Source organism: Rana temporaria, chromosome 7 (assembly GCF_905171775.1).
Source record: "Rana temporaria chromosome 7, aRanTem1.1, whole genome shotgun sequence".
Lineage (NCBI taxonomy): Eukaryota > Metazoa > Chordata > Amphibia > Anura > Ranidae > Rana > Rana temporaria.
Genome location: NC_053495.1, coordinates 17,229,511 through 17,246,586, shown reverse-complemented (window position 1 = coordinate 17,246,586; position 17,076 = coordinate 17,229,511). Strand labels below are relative to the sequence as shown.

General features: G+C 45.1%; 1 protein-coding gene across 3 annotated transcripts in view; it reads right to left on the bottom strand.

Annotated features, from left to right (window-relative positions):
- Nucleotides 1–17,076, bottom strand: part of PLXNA1 (plexin A1) — a 460,603-nt gene that overhangs the window by 367,558 nt on the left and 75,969 nt on the right. For all 3 annotated transcript variants that reach the window (XM_040358985.1, XM_040358987.1, XM_040358986.1), the window contains exon 3: nt 10,286–10,468. In XM_040358985.1, coding sequence (XP_040214919.1) covers nt 10,286–10,468 — 183 coding nt within the window. The remainder of the gene's footprint in view (nt 1–10,285; nt 10,469–17,076) is intronic.

Genomic DNA, 17,076 nt, shown 5'->3' with positions numbered 1-17,076 from the left:
TGCTTTTAAGGGCTTTTTGGTGCGTTTTCTGGAGTCTTAACTCCCAGCATGCACCTGTGAGTCTTGGACACCGATAGGTTTTTCATGCGTTTCCTCAATAGGAGGTGCATTTTGGGTGTTCTTTTGAAGACAGGACTTCAAAATGCAAAGCAGCCATGTGACCCTATGACTAAAGCCGCCGGGACGAAACGCGTCTTGGTGGGGGACATGTAGGGTGAAGCCATCCTTTGATAAATGCTTGAGGGTCCCCGCTCAGGCTGTCAAAGTCCGGTTAGTTGGATGTCGCTTTCCAGAGAGGGTGTAGGCTGAGCAAAGGTCCGTCTAGAGCAGGGGTAGGCAACCTCTGCCCTCCAGCTGTGGTGAAACTACAAATCCCATCATGCCTCTGCCTCTAGGAGTCATGCCTGTGATTGTCGGGGTCTTGCAATGTCTCATGGGACTTGTAGTTTCAAAACAGCTGGAGGGCCGAGGTTGCCTACCCCTGGTCTAGACCCAAAGCATACTGCAAAAAAAAAAAAAAAAAAAAAAGAAGACAGCCCCATCACCGCACACCTCACCTGGCCCGAGTGATAAGTTAAAAGCAGCCTCGGCTCGATTCATTCAGACTTCAACATGTTTCACCCGTCCCCCTGGGGCTTAATCATGGAGATCCCCAGGAGCAGGGTGAAACAGGTTGGAGTTGTGGTCTGCATGAATCGAGCTGAGGCTGCTTTTACTTACTTGCTTGCTTATCACTCGGGCCGAGTGCTGCAGTCGGGCTATCTATTTTGAAGCCATCCTTTGACGGTGTCACGGAGGCTGGTCGGGAGAGCGGCACCTTCTTTCACGCATTACGTATCAGCGACAAGTGTTCCCGCTAACAATTTTTGTTAAGCGACTTACACACAATTTTGCATATCCTAAATAGGGCAAGCCCATTGGTGAGTTTGTCTCCCGAAAAGAAACTCCTGCTCCTTCTTGGGCAGCAAGCCTGGCACATTTTTAGGACTCCTTTCACGCTGAGGCGCTTTTCAGGTGTTTTAGTGCTAAAAAGAATGCATGTAAAGCACCTAAAAAGCGCCCCGAGTGCTTTCACACTGGGGCGGTGCGCTAGCAGGACGAAGAAAAAAATAAAAAAGTCCTGTAAGCCAGGGTTTGACAAATTTGCTTGGAATCTAGGAGCCAGCTAAAAAAGTTAGGAGCCAGAAAACGCGCCCCGTCCCGACGAGCTTGCACGCAGAAGCGAACACATACGTGAGCAGCGCCCGCATATGTAAACGGTGTTCAAACCACACATGTGAGGTATCGCCGCAATTGGTAGAGCGAGAGCAATAATTCTAGCCCTAGACCTCCTCTGTAACTCAAAACATGCAACCTGTAGATTTTTTTAAACGTTAAAAGTTTGTCGGCATTCCACAAGCGGACGCAATTTTGAAGCGTGACATGTTGGGTATCGATTTACTCGGCGTAACATGATCTTTCATAATATTAAAAAAAAAAAAAAAAAAAGGGGATAACTTTACTTTTTCTCTTTTTTTTGCCCCCCTTCCAAGCCAAGTCGCCAGGACCCTATTTCTAGTCGCCATGGCGACCGGGATTTGTCGAGCCCTGCTGTAAGCAGTATTTTAGGGCGGTTTGGGAGCGCTGTATACACCACTCCCAAAACACCCTGCCCACTGAAATAAATGGGCAGTGCTGCCAAAGCGCCTGGTGGTCGGAAAAAATATAAAACAAGCGGCATTTTACCGCTAACGCTCTTTCAGTGTGGAAGTAGCCTAAAACGTGCGGTTTGCCGCGATTACGGCGGAATAGCGCCACATTTGGGGTGCCATTAAAGAACAACCGCTTCCAAAGTGTCACGCGTTCTGCGGCAAATTTGGGATCGCGGGTAAAACTGCAGCAATTCCATACGCAATACCAAATTCCAAGATCCCAAAACTCCTGAGGGCTCATTTACACTCGTGGTTGAGCTGCATTTTTACTGCCCCTCAACTACCCCCCCCCCCTTTTAGCTGGGAAGGCAGTAGTAAGCCAGGGGTGTACACATGCCACAGCCACAGTGCTTTGCAGCTGGAGGAATTATATCCTCTGTGTCACTACAGCCCAGCAAAACGAATTGGGGGGGACGCTACAATGCACACAGTAGTCTGGCATTTAAGAGGTTAAAACAGGCGGTCAGGGCGACACCTGTCAAATGTGCCCTTAAGAGCGATCCGGATGTCGATCAGTCTTCAGAGAGAGCAGCAAACGTAAACAAACCCTTTAAAATGCCAGGAAATAAAAAACACATTCACAATGACCAGGAAGATGCTCTGCTCAGGTGTGGACGCAGGCTTATCAGCACATGTGCAAGCAAAGGTGCCTGATTGGCTCCTAGGTTACCCATCTCATTGCAGGAAGGTGATGCCCATCGTCCAATGAGAAGAACTGAGGAAAGAAGGTGACAGTGCAATCTACAAGCTCTCATGTTGGAGGATGTAAGCCACAAAGCTGGCAGAACAGAATTAAATAGTCGGCAGGTAGGACACCCCCCCCCTCCCCTCTTCAGGGTTTGCGTCGGAGAGAATTTTAATTTTTTTTCCTCTCCCTTTGTGCCGCATTGCACATAGAGAACTCTGTTTAAAATGGAACAGACTTTTATACCGTTCTTAAAATGCAGCCATTGCATCGAATTTGCATTTCTATGGCAAAACACTGTCACGCGGAAAAGAAAACCGTGCGTTCGTCTGATGTGACAGAGGCGGCGAGCGCACAATACGCCGCTGAAAGCTTTCAGCGGAAAAGTTGTTTTAAACTGTCAGATGCCGCGGTAAAAGCTGAAAAACGGACGGATCCTGGATGACTGTCACGTCTATGGGCTGCTTAACAATCCCAAAAAGCTTTCCGCTTGTGTGAACCGCGAACACAGCCAATCATCACGAGCCGCTAAAAGAATCCGAAAAAAAAACGTGTCATTTTACTTCTCTCCACCAACCAGAATTCAGCTTCTGAAGAACACGCCTGACTTCTGCCCGAATCACGTGACACTAAACAATATCTCCATTCTTCAAAAATAATCACTACTTAAAGTGGCATCAAACCCAAAACCATAATATTTATTATATTGCAGCTTACCAATCATTAGATGTGGTGGCTGCATTCGTTTTCAATTTTAAGGCCCCCCCCCCTGTTTTCACCTGGCCAATAACACACCTCCTGTATTAGTGGGCCTCCACTCTGGATGAAGGAGAACAGGGGGCATAGCAGACAGCAGTATTGTGGGGGGGGAAGAGAGTGTTAGATGTACTAGCAGATTTAGATACACTAACAAATTCAAGTCAAACTCCAGCTCAGTCTTTATAAGTAGTTACAACAAACTTTTTGTTGCCCCTTATAAAGGTTTTACACAAATAAATAAAATCTGATCATTGGTAAATGCAGTTGCGGGACAAGGTCATCTAGAGCCCAGGGCGACCGTGACAAACTGCACCCCCCCCCCCACAAAAAAATTGGGGCACTAATCTGCATGCTTCCCCCTTAAGCACAAGTACAAATCCAACACCCTCCATAACAAATCATTGCCCCTCATTCCTAAAATCCTTTACCCATCAAAACTTTCCCCTCTAAATATACATCCTCTTAACACCCCCCCCCCCCCCCCCCCCCCCCCCCCCCGACTCCAAATTTGCCTGCCAGCAAAAAAATCCCCCCCCCCCAGCACAAATCCCCCACCCCTCAAATTTCCCCCAATCACCCCCCCCCCCCCCCAGGATAAATTAATGTATCTTAAATAGAAAACTATTTTGAGATAGATTATTTTTACTGAAAAAGCATTTTATTAAAATAAATTTGATAAAAATCGAAAAATCTGATTTAAATAATAAAAAAACAAAAAAAAATGTTTTAAATAAAATACGATTAAAATAAAAAAAAAAAAATCCTTTCCATTCTTACCCCCCCCCCCCAGCCCAAATCCCCCACCCCTCAAATTCCCCCCAATCATTCCTACCAGTATAAATTCGCCCCCACCCAGGATAAATTATTAACGTATCTTAAATAGAAAACTATTTTGAGAAAGATTTTTACTCAGAAAGCATTTTATTAAAATAAATTTGATAAAAATCGAAAAATCGCATTTAAATAATAAAAAAAATAAAAACGGATTTAAAAAAAATACGATTAAAATTAAAAAAAATACGATTTAAATAATCAGATTTAAAGAAATAAAAAAATCTAATTTAAACAAATACCATAAAAAAAAATACCATTTAAAAAAAAAAAATTTAAATAAAAAAAATAAAACAAAAAAAAATGATTTAAATAAAAATACGATTAAAATTAAAAACAATTTGATTTAAATTAAAAAAAAAAAAAAAAACACGATTTAAATAATAATCAGATTTAAAGAAATAAAAAAATCTAATTTAAATAAAAAAAAAAAAAAACATTAAAAAAAAAATATTTAAATAAAAAAAAAAAAAATCAGAATTAAATTAAAAACATATTTTTTTTTTTTTTATTAATATTGATTTATATCCACCCTGGTTTCACAGGTGTCAATGGAGCTTTAAGCCGGCCATAGATGGATCAAAAATTGCCCAAACTGGCATAATTACGATCCATCTATGGGTGACTGAAGTCGATCCATCACCCTCAAGTAATGGTAGCATTAGTATCAGATATGGGGAGGCACAGACCTTCTTTAGTAAGGTTACAGGAGGGGGGGGGGGGAAGGCGTCACAAGCACTATGAGGCTGCCGGGAGACGCTGTGCACCGCGCAGGGAATAACAATTCTTCACTGCACTTCATGGATCAGGCCAGGACAACAATTTCCATCTGCAGCTTGCGTTCCTAGCGCTTCTCTCAGTTGGGTTAAATGCCAGATCTATATTGAGACTCTGCTTTCCTGCTATGCACAGGCTTCCTGGCGATAAGGAGCGCACATGTGCTGTGGATGCCACCGTCCCACTCCCGGCCCACTGCAGGACGCCTTAACACGTTCCCAACACGCAAATCCAACCGCCTTCTGCCAACGAATCTCAACCGTTTACAGAGTCAATTAGCTGAAGAGGATTTCAGTGGGGGGCATCACACCACGAAATTTGTCTCCTCACCAGGACTATGAAATCTGTGCTTTCTTCACACGTTTCCTATATGTATACAAAGTAACCCAATTCCACAAGTAACTACTTTACAAATAGCTCTACTACACAGCAACTAGTGTTCTATTTTAACACATATATCAAAAAAGGTAACACACCACGTCTGAAGTGCAATTAAACCCAAGAAAAAATATTGCAGCCGATATTGAAAGACCACCCCCCCCCCCCACATTGGTGGTCATAGGGGGTAAAATTTCAACGCCACAGACCACCAATGTGTGTGTGTAAGGAGAGGGGGGGGTGTATTGACAGCAATGGTGGAGGTTATTATTGCATCCACTGACCCCAATGGTGGGGGGTTATTATTGTATCCACTGACACCATTGCTGCAGGTTATTATTGCATCCACTGACCCCAATGGTGGGGGTTATTATTGCATCCACTGACACCATTGCTGGGATTATTGCATCCACTGACACCAATGGTGGGGGTTATTATTGCATCCACTGACACCATTGCTGCAGGTTATTATTGCATCCAATAACACCACTGGTGGGGGTCATTATTGCATCCACTGACACCAATGGTGGGGGTCATTATTGCATCCACTGACACCAATGGTGGGGGTTATTACTGCATCCACTGACACCAAGGTTGGGAATTATTACTCCAATTGATCTTCCATAGAGCATAATGTGAACTAAAGACAGGAAAGGGTGGTGGGGATGTAGATCTTCTGACTCATTTAGTTGTGCGTTTTGTATATAGCTCCATAGGAGGGAATCAAGAGACACCCTCTTTACTGCAGACATTGAGAGCCACAGAAAACTGGCAGTCAGGAGCTGCAGAGCTCCATAATAGACATAAAATATTCACCAAACTGAAAAGCACAATAAAAAAAAAAAAGGAACATGTTACTCTAAACAAAGAAAATCTGTACCATAACCCTACATGTGCGCTTTAGATAAAAGGATGAAATGGCTGCCTAAAAAATGAGCGCTCCGTCATGTCATAATGTAACTGATGGGCTGAAGGTGATCTGACAAGGTGTCCATCTCCAAAGCTTATAGATGACATGAGCTTTTTAAACGCTTGACCTGGCATCCCGGCCAACGTGAAAATGGAGATAATGGTTTTAAACAACTACAGTGACAGCTTCAACAGGAGATGGCGCTTCCTGCGTCACATTAGAGCAGAGCTGGTCTCATGTCGAAAAAGGTCCATCAAAAGACCCTCTAGCAAAAAAAAGTTGAAGAAGAGAGGATGCACAATGACCTGGTGTGCATGGTCAGATGAGACCAAGAAGCCGGCAACATGAAGAGTGGCAGGATCACCAGATATTTCATCTACAAGTCTCACCAAAATCGAAGAACATATACATCTTAGGAAGGTAAGAGCAATGCAAAATGTAACATTTCATCATTTGGGGTAACACATTAAAACACAGCAACTAGTATGCAGTATACCAGCTGTTATTTCCATACAGCTATATGCATGTACCCTTATTTATGTTAACTCAAATTATGAAATGCATCTTATTAGTTACTAGGATGCAGGTGGCAGCTTTTACCACCTAGCGTCCTTCGTTGCTAGGCTGCAGACAGTTTTCTGCCTAGCATCCACTATTGCTAGGATGCAGGCAGCTATTGCGGCCTTGCATTCTTGGTTGCTAGGATGCAGGCAGTCCTTGCCACTTAAGCTGGCCATAGACCGATTCAAACCATGTATGGACAGGCTGAAGGTACCCAAGTTGATCAATCAAATTGGGTACAACTAGCCTGTCGGCTTTTCCATTCGACTATGGCTAGCGGCTGTTCTAGCCACTAGCAATAATCACTGTGTTCTCCTAGCTCAGTGATGGCGAACCTTGGCACCCCAGATGTTTTAGAACTACATTTGCCATGGTGCTCAACTACACTGCAAAGTGCACAAGCATTATGGGAAATTAAGTTCCAAAACATTTGGGGTGCCAAGGTTCGCCATCACTGTCCTAGCAGGTAAAGCTTCCCCCTGCCGGGAGAACACAATGGTTCCGCAGGAGGGCATTAAGCAATCCTGCAACCACGGAATCGCTCCATCTATGGCTGCCTGTAGTGTCCTCTATTGCTAGAATGCAGACAGCTTTTGTTGCCTAGGGTTCTCTGCTGCCAGGATACAGGCAGCTACTGCTGCCTAGCTTTTCCATCTCTAGAATGCATAGTCCTCTACTGCTGCCTAGCTTTTCCATCTCTAGAATGCAGGTGGATATCCACTGCCTATAGTCCTCCACTGCTAGGACACAGGTGGCTATTGACACCCAACGTCTTTGCTTACTAGGGTAAGCAGCTATTTGCCACCTTGCACCTTCAGTTGCTAGGACACAGGTGGTTTCTGACACTTTGTATGCTCAGTTGCGAGGATGCAGGCAGCTATTGCTGCCTAGCATCCCCTGGTGCTAGGATGCAGGAGGCTTTTGTCGTTTAGCATCCTTAGTTGCTGGAATGCAGGCAGCTTTCTTTGGCCTAGCGTAATCCGTTAAAAAGACATAGGCAGCAATCACCGCCTATCTTTTTTTTTTTACCGTCGCTAGGATGCAGGCAGGTATTGCAGCCCAGTGTCCTTTGTTACTAGGCTACAGGTGGCTATTGCCACCTAGAGTTTGCTTGCTAGGATGCAGTCAGACATTGCAGTTTAGCATCCTTTGTTCTTAGGATGTAGGTAGCTCTTATGCAATCCAATAGAGTACATTTATGCTGTACACACGTAAACCATTTTTTTGTTTTTAAGGATCTGAAAGCAGCGCAAGTTTACTAATCTTTACGCAGCTGTATGCACGGGCCCATAGAAAACTGATAAAAATTCCACTTTTTTGTGGCCGTGAACATGAGCCCTAAAAAGACTGCAGTAAAAAGCATGTTACAGAAAAAAAAGGCATGAAAAAAACGAGAACAAGGGGCCCCATAGCCAGGGTGCCGTCATGCGCCGACACAGACAGGTAGACGTAAACAATACAGAATTATTACCACTTGGCCGTGTCGTGCCAGATTCCACACAAAGAGCACAGCGGGCAGGAGAACCACCAAAAGCAGACAGCGACAGAATATTTGGGCGTCGAGAACAAAAGGGGAAAAAAAAAATTGAGTTTTACTCATCTTTTCCCATTTATCAGCAAAAGACTGATAAACGCATTGTTCTCCCGAGCCTACACCTGTCACCGGGAGAATGAAAAGTGACAGGTGCTGGAACGTTCCGCACTCCCCTCATTACATCCCAGATCTGATTAGCGAAAGTACTGCTTGCCAGTCACCGCAAAAAAAAAATAAAAAAAATTCCAGTTTTTTTTTGTTAATATATATGAATACTAAAAAGCCTGTCGGATGTGATGGCTAGGTGGAACTTGCAGTAGTCACATTTAAACAGTTTAAATGGGGAGAAGAGCATTTAAGGAAGAAACAAGTAGAATGAACATGCAACCGATTTAACCTCTTCTTGTCTAGATTGTAGATACACATTCCCCTGCATGATGCTTTGTATTGAGGAAATGGTAATCTACTACTATACCCATAAGAACTAGGAGCCCGCAGATCTGTGCTCTCTCTCAACTGGGCCCCAGGCATCGCCAATAGCTCCGGGTTCACATCAATCGGCATTGTTTCCGATTAAGGTCAGCTATGACATGGTGATCACGTGTCTTTGTTTAAAAGCAAAGTCATACAGGTTGATAGTACCCACACTACAACAAGTAGACCATGTTGCTCAGCGAGAAGGTCCACTTTATTCAAGGTGCCCCCCTCCCTTATAAAGGAATACCATATTTACCTTTTTCCAGCTTCCACCCATAGTACCTAAGCGAGGGCGACGCCATCCTGGCCAAATCTTGGAGAATGTTGCAGTAGCCCAAATCTCACAAAAAGAATCCTACACTATGTTGTAGAGCAGGGTCGTCAAACTCAATCTCATTGCAGGCCGCATCAGAAGTATGCTTGCCCTCAAAAGATCCGGTTGTATCTGCAGGGGCGGCCTGTGTACAGAGCTCAGGGGCGGCCTGTGTACAGAGCTCAGGGGCGGCCTGTGTACAGAGCTCAGGTAGCAATAGGAGGAAGGAAATGGACAGCTGCACTCCGAAATAACTTTTCAAAAAAGTTGTCTTTTATTTTCAAGCAGGAACATGCATAATCACCACAACCATAAACCAGGACAGCCGACTAGTTTCGCACTCTTGCTAGTGCTTAATCATGGATCTTCTTCTGTACAGAGCTCAGGGGCGGGCTGTGTACAGAGCTCAGGGGCGGGCTGTGTACAGAGCTCCAGGTTTAAGAGAGAACTAAGCACAGTGTGCAACTACAATGGAGTTTTGCCACATTTCAGCTGTAAAACTAAGTGTGAGGACCACATGAAAAGGTCCTCGCATGGGCCTTGTTTGACATATGTGCTGTAGAGTCTACTCTCGAATTTGAGCTACATAGTTACCTTTTTACACTTTTATTCATTGTTTAGGAAAGGGAGGACAGATGGAATAAGTGGATCTTTCCCAAGCTTGGATACGCACATGAGCATTAGCAAATCACGTGATTGCCAGGCATTTTCCGGCTTTTGTTTTAGCCAGTGGAAAGCTAGTTACCAGCAGGAAGAGACAGTAGTTAGATGAGTTACACCAGTTTCAGAAGCTCATTAAACCAAAAATATAAAAGGCAATATCCTGGGGAGTTGAAGGAATTTTTCAATACTTTTCTCATAAAGGGTTGGCCATAAGTTCCACTTATATGGCAAAAAAGTTGAGGGATATATTTTATTGTGGGCGGCACATACAAATAATACATTTCAGATTTACAGAGCCTGCACAAAGCAAAAGGAAGGCTGCATTTAAAATAGGCAAAATACCAAAGTCCATCAAAGTCAAAACCGCCACAGATGCCTTTACATCTATCATATTATAGAAAGGGGACCTGTACACCTTGCAAGGAAATATAAAAAATGTCCTGAACATCACCAACAAAATGGCTGCAGCTAGACACTGTGACAAGCCTCAGCTGCTTGAAATAACCTCAAACATCAGCACAAAGGACCACTTTGCATAAGGTCGAACTGCTACAAAGATGCAAATTCTGGATTTTCATGGGACCAAATCTGTTCAGCTGCAAGCAGAGTCCTTTGTCAATAGCCACCATGCACGGGCCACAACAACAAGCCACCTATTGCCGCAGAAGTCTCTCAAAAACAACAAAGTCGTTCCTTATGACCGTACCTTTTTTATCCTGCCACTGCGGGTGCCAGCAAACACGACCGTGTGTCCACGATAGTCATAGGCGGCTACTGACGTCATACCATCCTCCTTATCGACGAAAAGCGGGGTTCCTTCAATGGTGACAGTACCTCCTAAAGGCTGATTAAAGTCCTGACCGCAGAAGTTATCGTCAATCTGCAGGGGCTGAAAGACAAAAAGGAAAATGAAGAAAATTAAAAAACAGATATTAGTTTGTTTTAAAATTTTGAGCTGTTGCCTAGATACAGTGTGGCCTATGACCACTCAGATTGCTGCCCGCTTAATCCCCTATGGCATACAAGGGCCAAGGGGCACAATGATAAAAATATAAGATGTAGAAAACTGCCTAGTCTGCCCCATAGCAACTCAATTCCATCATTGTTTAAAGTGAGCTGGAAAAATAATGAGTAAATATTAAGCAATGAACGCAGTTGCTATAGAAAACTCAGGTAGCAGTTGTTTCAGACACTTTTTTTTTTTTTTTACAAGTGGCGACAAAGAATTGAACCTGAATATTGAAGCCAGTAATGGTTGCACCGGTGTCAAGAACCCTCCAACACAGCTTTTCTAAGCGAGGGTTCCTCCACAGGGCACTAGGGGCTCCTAAAGAAATGAACAATTTCTGCCTCTCATACAAGTATCCACTGACACAAATAACATTTTACGCCATGTGTAAGGAGCATCCTTCCCACTGGCCACCAATGTAAAGAGCATTCTTCCTATATACCCAGACTGGCGAAACGATACAGGTGATGGCAAGAGACTGGCGAAACGATACAGGTGATGGCAAGAGACTGGCGAAACGATACAGGTGATGGCAAGAGACTGGCGAAACGATACAGGTGATGGCAAGAGACTGGCGAAACGATACAGGTGATGGCAAGAGACTGGCGAAACGATACAGGTGATGGCAAGAGACTGGCGAAACGATACAGGTGATGGCAAGAGACTGGCGAAACGATACAGGTGATGGCAAGAGACTTCCCACATGTCGGCAGTCTCCGACCATCTCCTAGATCATGTCGGCAGTCTCCGACCATCTCCTAGATCATGTCGGCAGTCTCCGACCATCTCCTAGATCATGTCGGCAGTCTCCGACCATCTCCTAGATCAGTGATGGCGAACCTTGGCACCCCAGATGTTTTGGAACTACATTTCCCATGATGCTCACCAATGCTGCAGTGTAGCTGAGCATCATGGGAAATGTAGTTCCAAAACATCTGGGGTGCCAAGGTTCGCCATCACTGTCCTAGATCATGTCGGCAGTCTCCGACCATCTCCTAGATCATGTCGGCAGTCTCCGACCATCTCCTAGATCATGTCGGCAGTCTCCGACCATCTCCTAGATCATGTCGGCAGTCTCCGACCATCTCCTAGATCATGTCGGCAGTCTCCGACCATCTCCTAGATCAGTGATGGCAGTTGGCACCCCAGATGTTTTGGAACTACATTTCCCATGATGCTCATGCACTTTGCGGTGTACTAGAGCATCGTGGGAAATGTAGTTCCAAAACATCTGGGGTGCCAAGGTTCGCCTTCACTGCCCTAGATCATGTCGGCAGTCTCTGACCTTCCCTTGTATCATAGCCATAGACTCTGACTATATCCTGTTTTATGTCTGCTGTCTCCGACAGGATGTTGAGGGCCCACATCAAGAAGGGTTGACCACCGCTGACCTAAGGGCCGTCCCTGAGAGTTACCTCCCCCTATTAGTCCAGACCATGAAAATAACCTGCACCTGTGCTCTATGGTATCTTTTATACAGCCTACAATTGGGAAATGCCCCAGATGGATTTAATTGAGCAAAGCCAGGTGTGAACAGGCATGTTTAATGAAAAGATTTTGAATCTCAAGTTGTATATACGAATTCTTGTACCCAACAGCATTTTGCTACCATTTCACGCCCTTCTAAACAAGGATTCAATAAAAAAAAAAATTATATATATATATATGTGCTTTTTCACAAGACAAGCAGTTCAGAAACTAGAAATGAAAACCCGCCTGAAGCAACATAGTTGACCTTATAAAAAAACATAGGCTCCTTAGGGAACGTTCTATACAATGCTCCCCGGTAAAAATAATAGGGAAAATATTTCAAGCACTAATTATTTGTAAAATAATAACCTGTACTTTTAAAAACAATATATCCTTGCTTAAAGGCTTTAAGGAAAGGATGCAGCGAGGCGTTGCAGATGCGGGGTGTGTTCTCCGGGAGTGTCAGTTGGGAGTGTGAACGCGGCAGGTGGCAAGGTTAAGAGACAAAAGGGAAAACTATTTCAAGGCTTTCAGAAAAGAAAGCCGGGCCCCTGGCTCACTCGGAGTAGGTTAGGTTGACACAGAAGACGTGAGGTCTCACTGACGCAAGAGAAAACCATTTTCTTTTCTTCGTTTTCTTTGCACGGGTGAATATTCATGTCGTCTTCAAAAATAAAGCGCTGCTCTTGCTGTCATGTCAAGGCAGCAGAAGAGTGTCAGCAAAACCCAAGACGTATACTTATCCTCGTACACAGTTTCAACTGTTCAAACGCCATTTACAAAAAAAAAAAAACATGGTTCTATGCTGTTCAGCTGTCCTGAAGGGCCTCATTTATGCAGTTGAAGGCATAATAAGAAACTGGAGCAAAAATTGTGTGTCAAGTAAACTAATTGAGACTTCCATAATGTCTCCTACAACCGTAGTATAATATTTGCATACAATTGGCATCATTAAAAAAAAATCCAATTTTTTGAATAACCTTTTGGATAAAAAAATAAAAAAGAAGGCACACCAACCCATTCCTACAGAATGAACTAACTGTCAGATGAAAGTCAGGTCTAGGCTGCCTACATCAGGGTAATGGGAGGAAAATGCAACACTCCACAACTCTGTAATGCAACATTTGACGTCCATACAGTCAATCATTAGGCTCAAGTGTTGGCACATGGGGGCAAAGAGGAGCTTGCCGGGCGCCCATGGGAAGAAACCGTGGAAGCCCTTTATCAAGGCAGTTGCTCCTTCCCTCCATCACTAGGAAAATCAGTGACTTCTTGCTACCGGTAAGTGCAAGTTCACTTTAAAAGCAACTAGTCACCATTGGACGTCTACGATTATCTGACTTTGGCTATCGAATTGTCATCAATATGCAAATTTATAGGTCAAGGATAATTGGAATTTCCCAATTTACTAAGTTTCCCTCCCTATCAGAGAAGGAGAATCAACCTGAACCTATAAGGCCATCCAACAGCTCGCTCCCAGCTTCCTTCACCATGGACTCCTTTTTTCTTTGGGCCATCCTATTACCTTTCTGAGCTCTGTGCTGATAACAGATATTCAAACCGTTTTAAAATGCTGTTTGAGACTAAAAGAAAGAAAAAAATTTTTTTTTTTTTAACAGATTGATTTTTTCACCGTGAGTAACCTGGGTGAAGGGTCAGTCGTCAGCCCTGAGCTCAAGGAGACAGGCGAGCCTCATGCCTGTATGGGGAGGGTCTTTACAGCCGGACCGGTTTGGTATGACCAGGAGAGAATACATCCAAATAACAGCGCACAACATATACCCGACAGCTAAACCCAGTCAGAGAGATGAAAATGTGTCTGGTTCAGCAAAGGCCTGACCACTTTCAATATTTATGTGGATCGACAAAGCGAGTTCCCCTCAAAAATGGAAGCTTCGCTAATCTGACACAAACACACACACACACAACCCCCCCCCCCCCCCCCCTATCGGTTAGGTATTCATCGGTTAAATTTAAGACAAGAATGCTTTTTTTTAACCTATGGATAAATAACCGACACACGACCATTCTCATCGGTTTAACCGATCGTTTTTTTAGTTGAATTTCTTACTTCCCGTTTCTCCTCAGTAAGCTTTCCACCATCATCTGAGCGGTGGAAAGTCATTTAGAACAGCTTACTGAACACCTTACTGAGGAGGAACAGGAAGTGAGAAATTCAGACAAAGAAAACAAAGAAAAAAAACATTTAGGCCTCTTTCACACGGAGCGGATCCGTAATTGATCCGATCCGTGTGTGTCCGTCGGCTCAGCGGGGATCCCCGCTGAGCTGTCGGCGGACAGGGCGGTCCCTGCACACAGTGCAGGAACCGCCCTGTCTCTCCTCCGCTCTCCCCTATGGGGAATCGGATGAATACGGACCGTGTGTCCGTATTCACCCGAACTGTTCCGCCGGACGGAAGAAAAATAGGGTTTTCTTCCGTCCGCAAAAGCGGATCTTTGCAGACGCGGATGGTTGCGGACGTTAGCGGATGCATCATCCGCTAACGTCTGCAATCCCATAGGGAACCATTACAAGTCCGTAAAAGAACTTGTAATAAACGGACCGTTCGTCCGTCCGTACGTCTGAAAGGGGCCTTAGAAGGGAAATGGAAGGAAAAAGGTAAGTAAACCAACAATGCACGAGCTTAAGGGAACCTATTTAGAAAATAAAAAACAAATCTTTACAACCCCTTTAATGTTATCCCATAATTCTACTGTAAACCGTTGTAAGAGAACCAGAAGATTGCCCTCTTAAGCCTTTACCTTGCAGACTCAACTAAATTTACAGGCTGCCCTGGTGTCCCTGGAGGTGGGTGGTGGTGGACGTGGCAATATGGACACCTGAGGGCAGGAAAATGAATCCAGACATTTTAAAAAAGGTTCCCTTTAATAGAGCAGCGCACAGAGCAGAGGAAATGTACAGAGAAAAAAAATAAAAATAAAACCATACCAACCAGATTCCAGTTTAGCGGCTTCAGATTATTGAATAAGGATCGCCGACTGATTACGACGGGATATTGCACTTGCCCATTTACTCTGCTTCCCAACATACAGACCCATAAGGGTTAAATCTAGCTGGCTTCATTGTCCTTTAATTCCGCTGGAGGAGCCGTTCCAGCTCTCCCCAGCTGCTATGCCAGCGGGCTTGGCTAATATTTATCATGGCTGCCACTGCTCGGGCCCCATCCTTCCCAGACATTGTGTCGGTTGATACAGAGGCCTAACCGGCAGGTGCGGTCTCCGCTAGAGATGTCGAAATTTGGGGAGGGGGGGGGGGGTGAGTCAGTCCGCTTGCGAAAGAGCAGCTAAATAAAAATATTTAGTATTATCATATCTCTTGCAAGCGGAAAGGTTATAATGCATATTTGTGGATCCAGGCTGTGAACACAATAAAAGCGTTTATAATGATGTACTCCGGCCAAAGGGAGGAATGCAATGTTTGCTGCCAACAAGGAAAGCAATGCCATATTACAAAATGCCAGAACAGAGCCTAGCCCTGGTTGAGTGAGCAAAATATGGTTAAAGCCTAAAACACATTTGGTTCCCATAAAGGCCCCCCCCCCCTTACAGCAGGGTTCCCATAAAGGCACCCCCCCCCTTACAGCAGGGTTCCATAAAGGCCCCCCCCTTACAGCAGGATTCCCAGAGGCCCCCCCCCTTACAGCAGGGTTCCCATAAAGGTCCCCCCCCCTTACAGCAGGGTTCCCATAAAGGTCCCCCCCCCTTACAGCAGGGTTCCCATAAAGGTCCCCCCCCCCCTTATAGCAGGGTTCCCATAAAGGTCCCCCCCCCCTTACAGCAGGGTTCCCATAAAGGTCCCCCCCCTTACAGCAGGGTTCCCATAAAGGTCCCCCCCCTTACAGCAGGGTTCCCATAAAGGTCCCCCCCTTACAGCAGGGTTCCCATAAAGGTCCCCCCTTACAGCATGGTTCCCATAAAGGTCCCCCCCTTACAGCAGGGTTCCCATAAAGGTCCCCCCCTTACAGCAGGGTTCCCATAAAGGTCCCCCCCTTACAGCAGGGTTCCCATAAAGGTCCCCCCCCTTACAGCAGGGTTCCCATAAAGGTCCCCCCCCTTACAACAGGATTCCCATAAAGGTCCCACCCCTTACAACAGGATTCCCATAAAGGTCCCCCCCCCCCTTACAGCAGGGTTCCCATAAAGGTCCCCCCCCCTTACAACAGGATTCCCAGAGGCCCCCCCTAAAAGCAGGGTTCCCAGAGGCCCCCCCCTTACAGCATGGTTCCCAGACCCCCCCCCCTTACAGCAGGGTTCCCAGAGTGCCCCCCCCTTACAGCAGGGTTCCCAGAGTGCCCTCCCCCCCTTACAGCAGGGTTACCATCAAAGTCCACCTTACATCAGGGTACCCAGAGCCCCCCCCCCTTACATTGGGGGTCCCATCAAAGTCCCTCACAGAGTCCCCTCTTACATGAGGCTCCCCTGTTATATGGGGTGGTTGGACCGAAGAAAATAGGCAGCCTCTGCTGACCTTCATCCTCATCTGTTCACATTAGGACATGCCACTAACCCTAGCGGTGGGCCAGTTAAAATCTTGTAGCAGGACAGACGTGGCCCCGCAGGCCGCAGTTTGGAGATTCCTGCTGTAAAAATTAAAAACTTTAAATGGTAAACCTAAAAGAAAAACTGATTTTGCAGTTAGGGTTTAATGCTACTTTGGAAAATGGAGGAACCGTCCATGAAAGCCAATTGTTCTACCCTACAAATAAGCATATACATATATGTTTACACTTTATTGGCTGATAGTAGGCTTTACCAAGCGCCTCAGAGACCAAAGTCTCCAAGAGAAATAGTAGGCCTCATCTAAACGTGCACTTAGCATACAAAATGGCTGCCTTTATGTGATACATTAAACTGGTGCGATTTTTATGATGTCCTCACTTTGCATTACAGACAGGAAGGCGGGAATGGCATGCTGCCGCCTGCCTGGCACGGTGCCCTAGATCCATCTCACCATTAAGAGCTCTGCTGACTGTATTAATATTAGGACACAAGCAAGT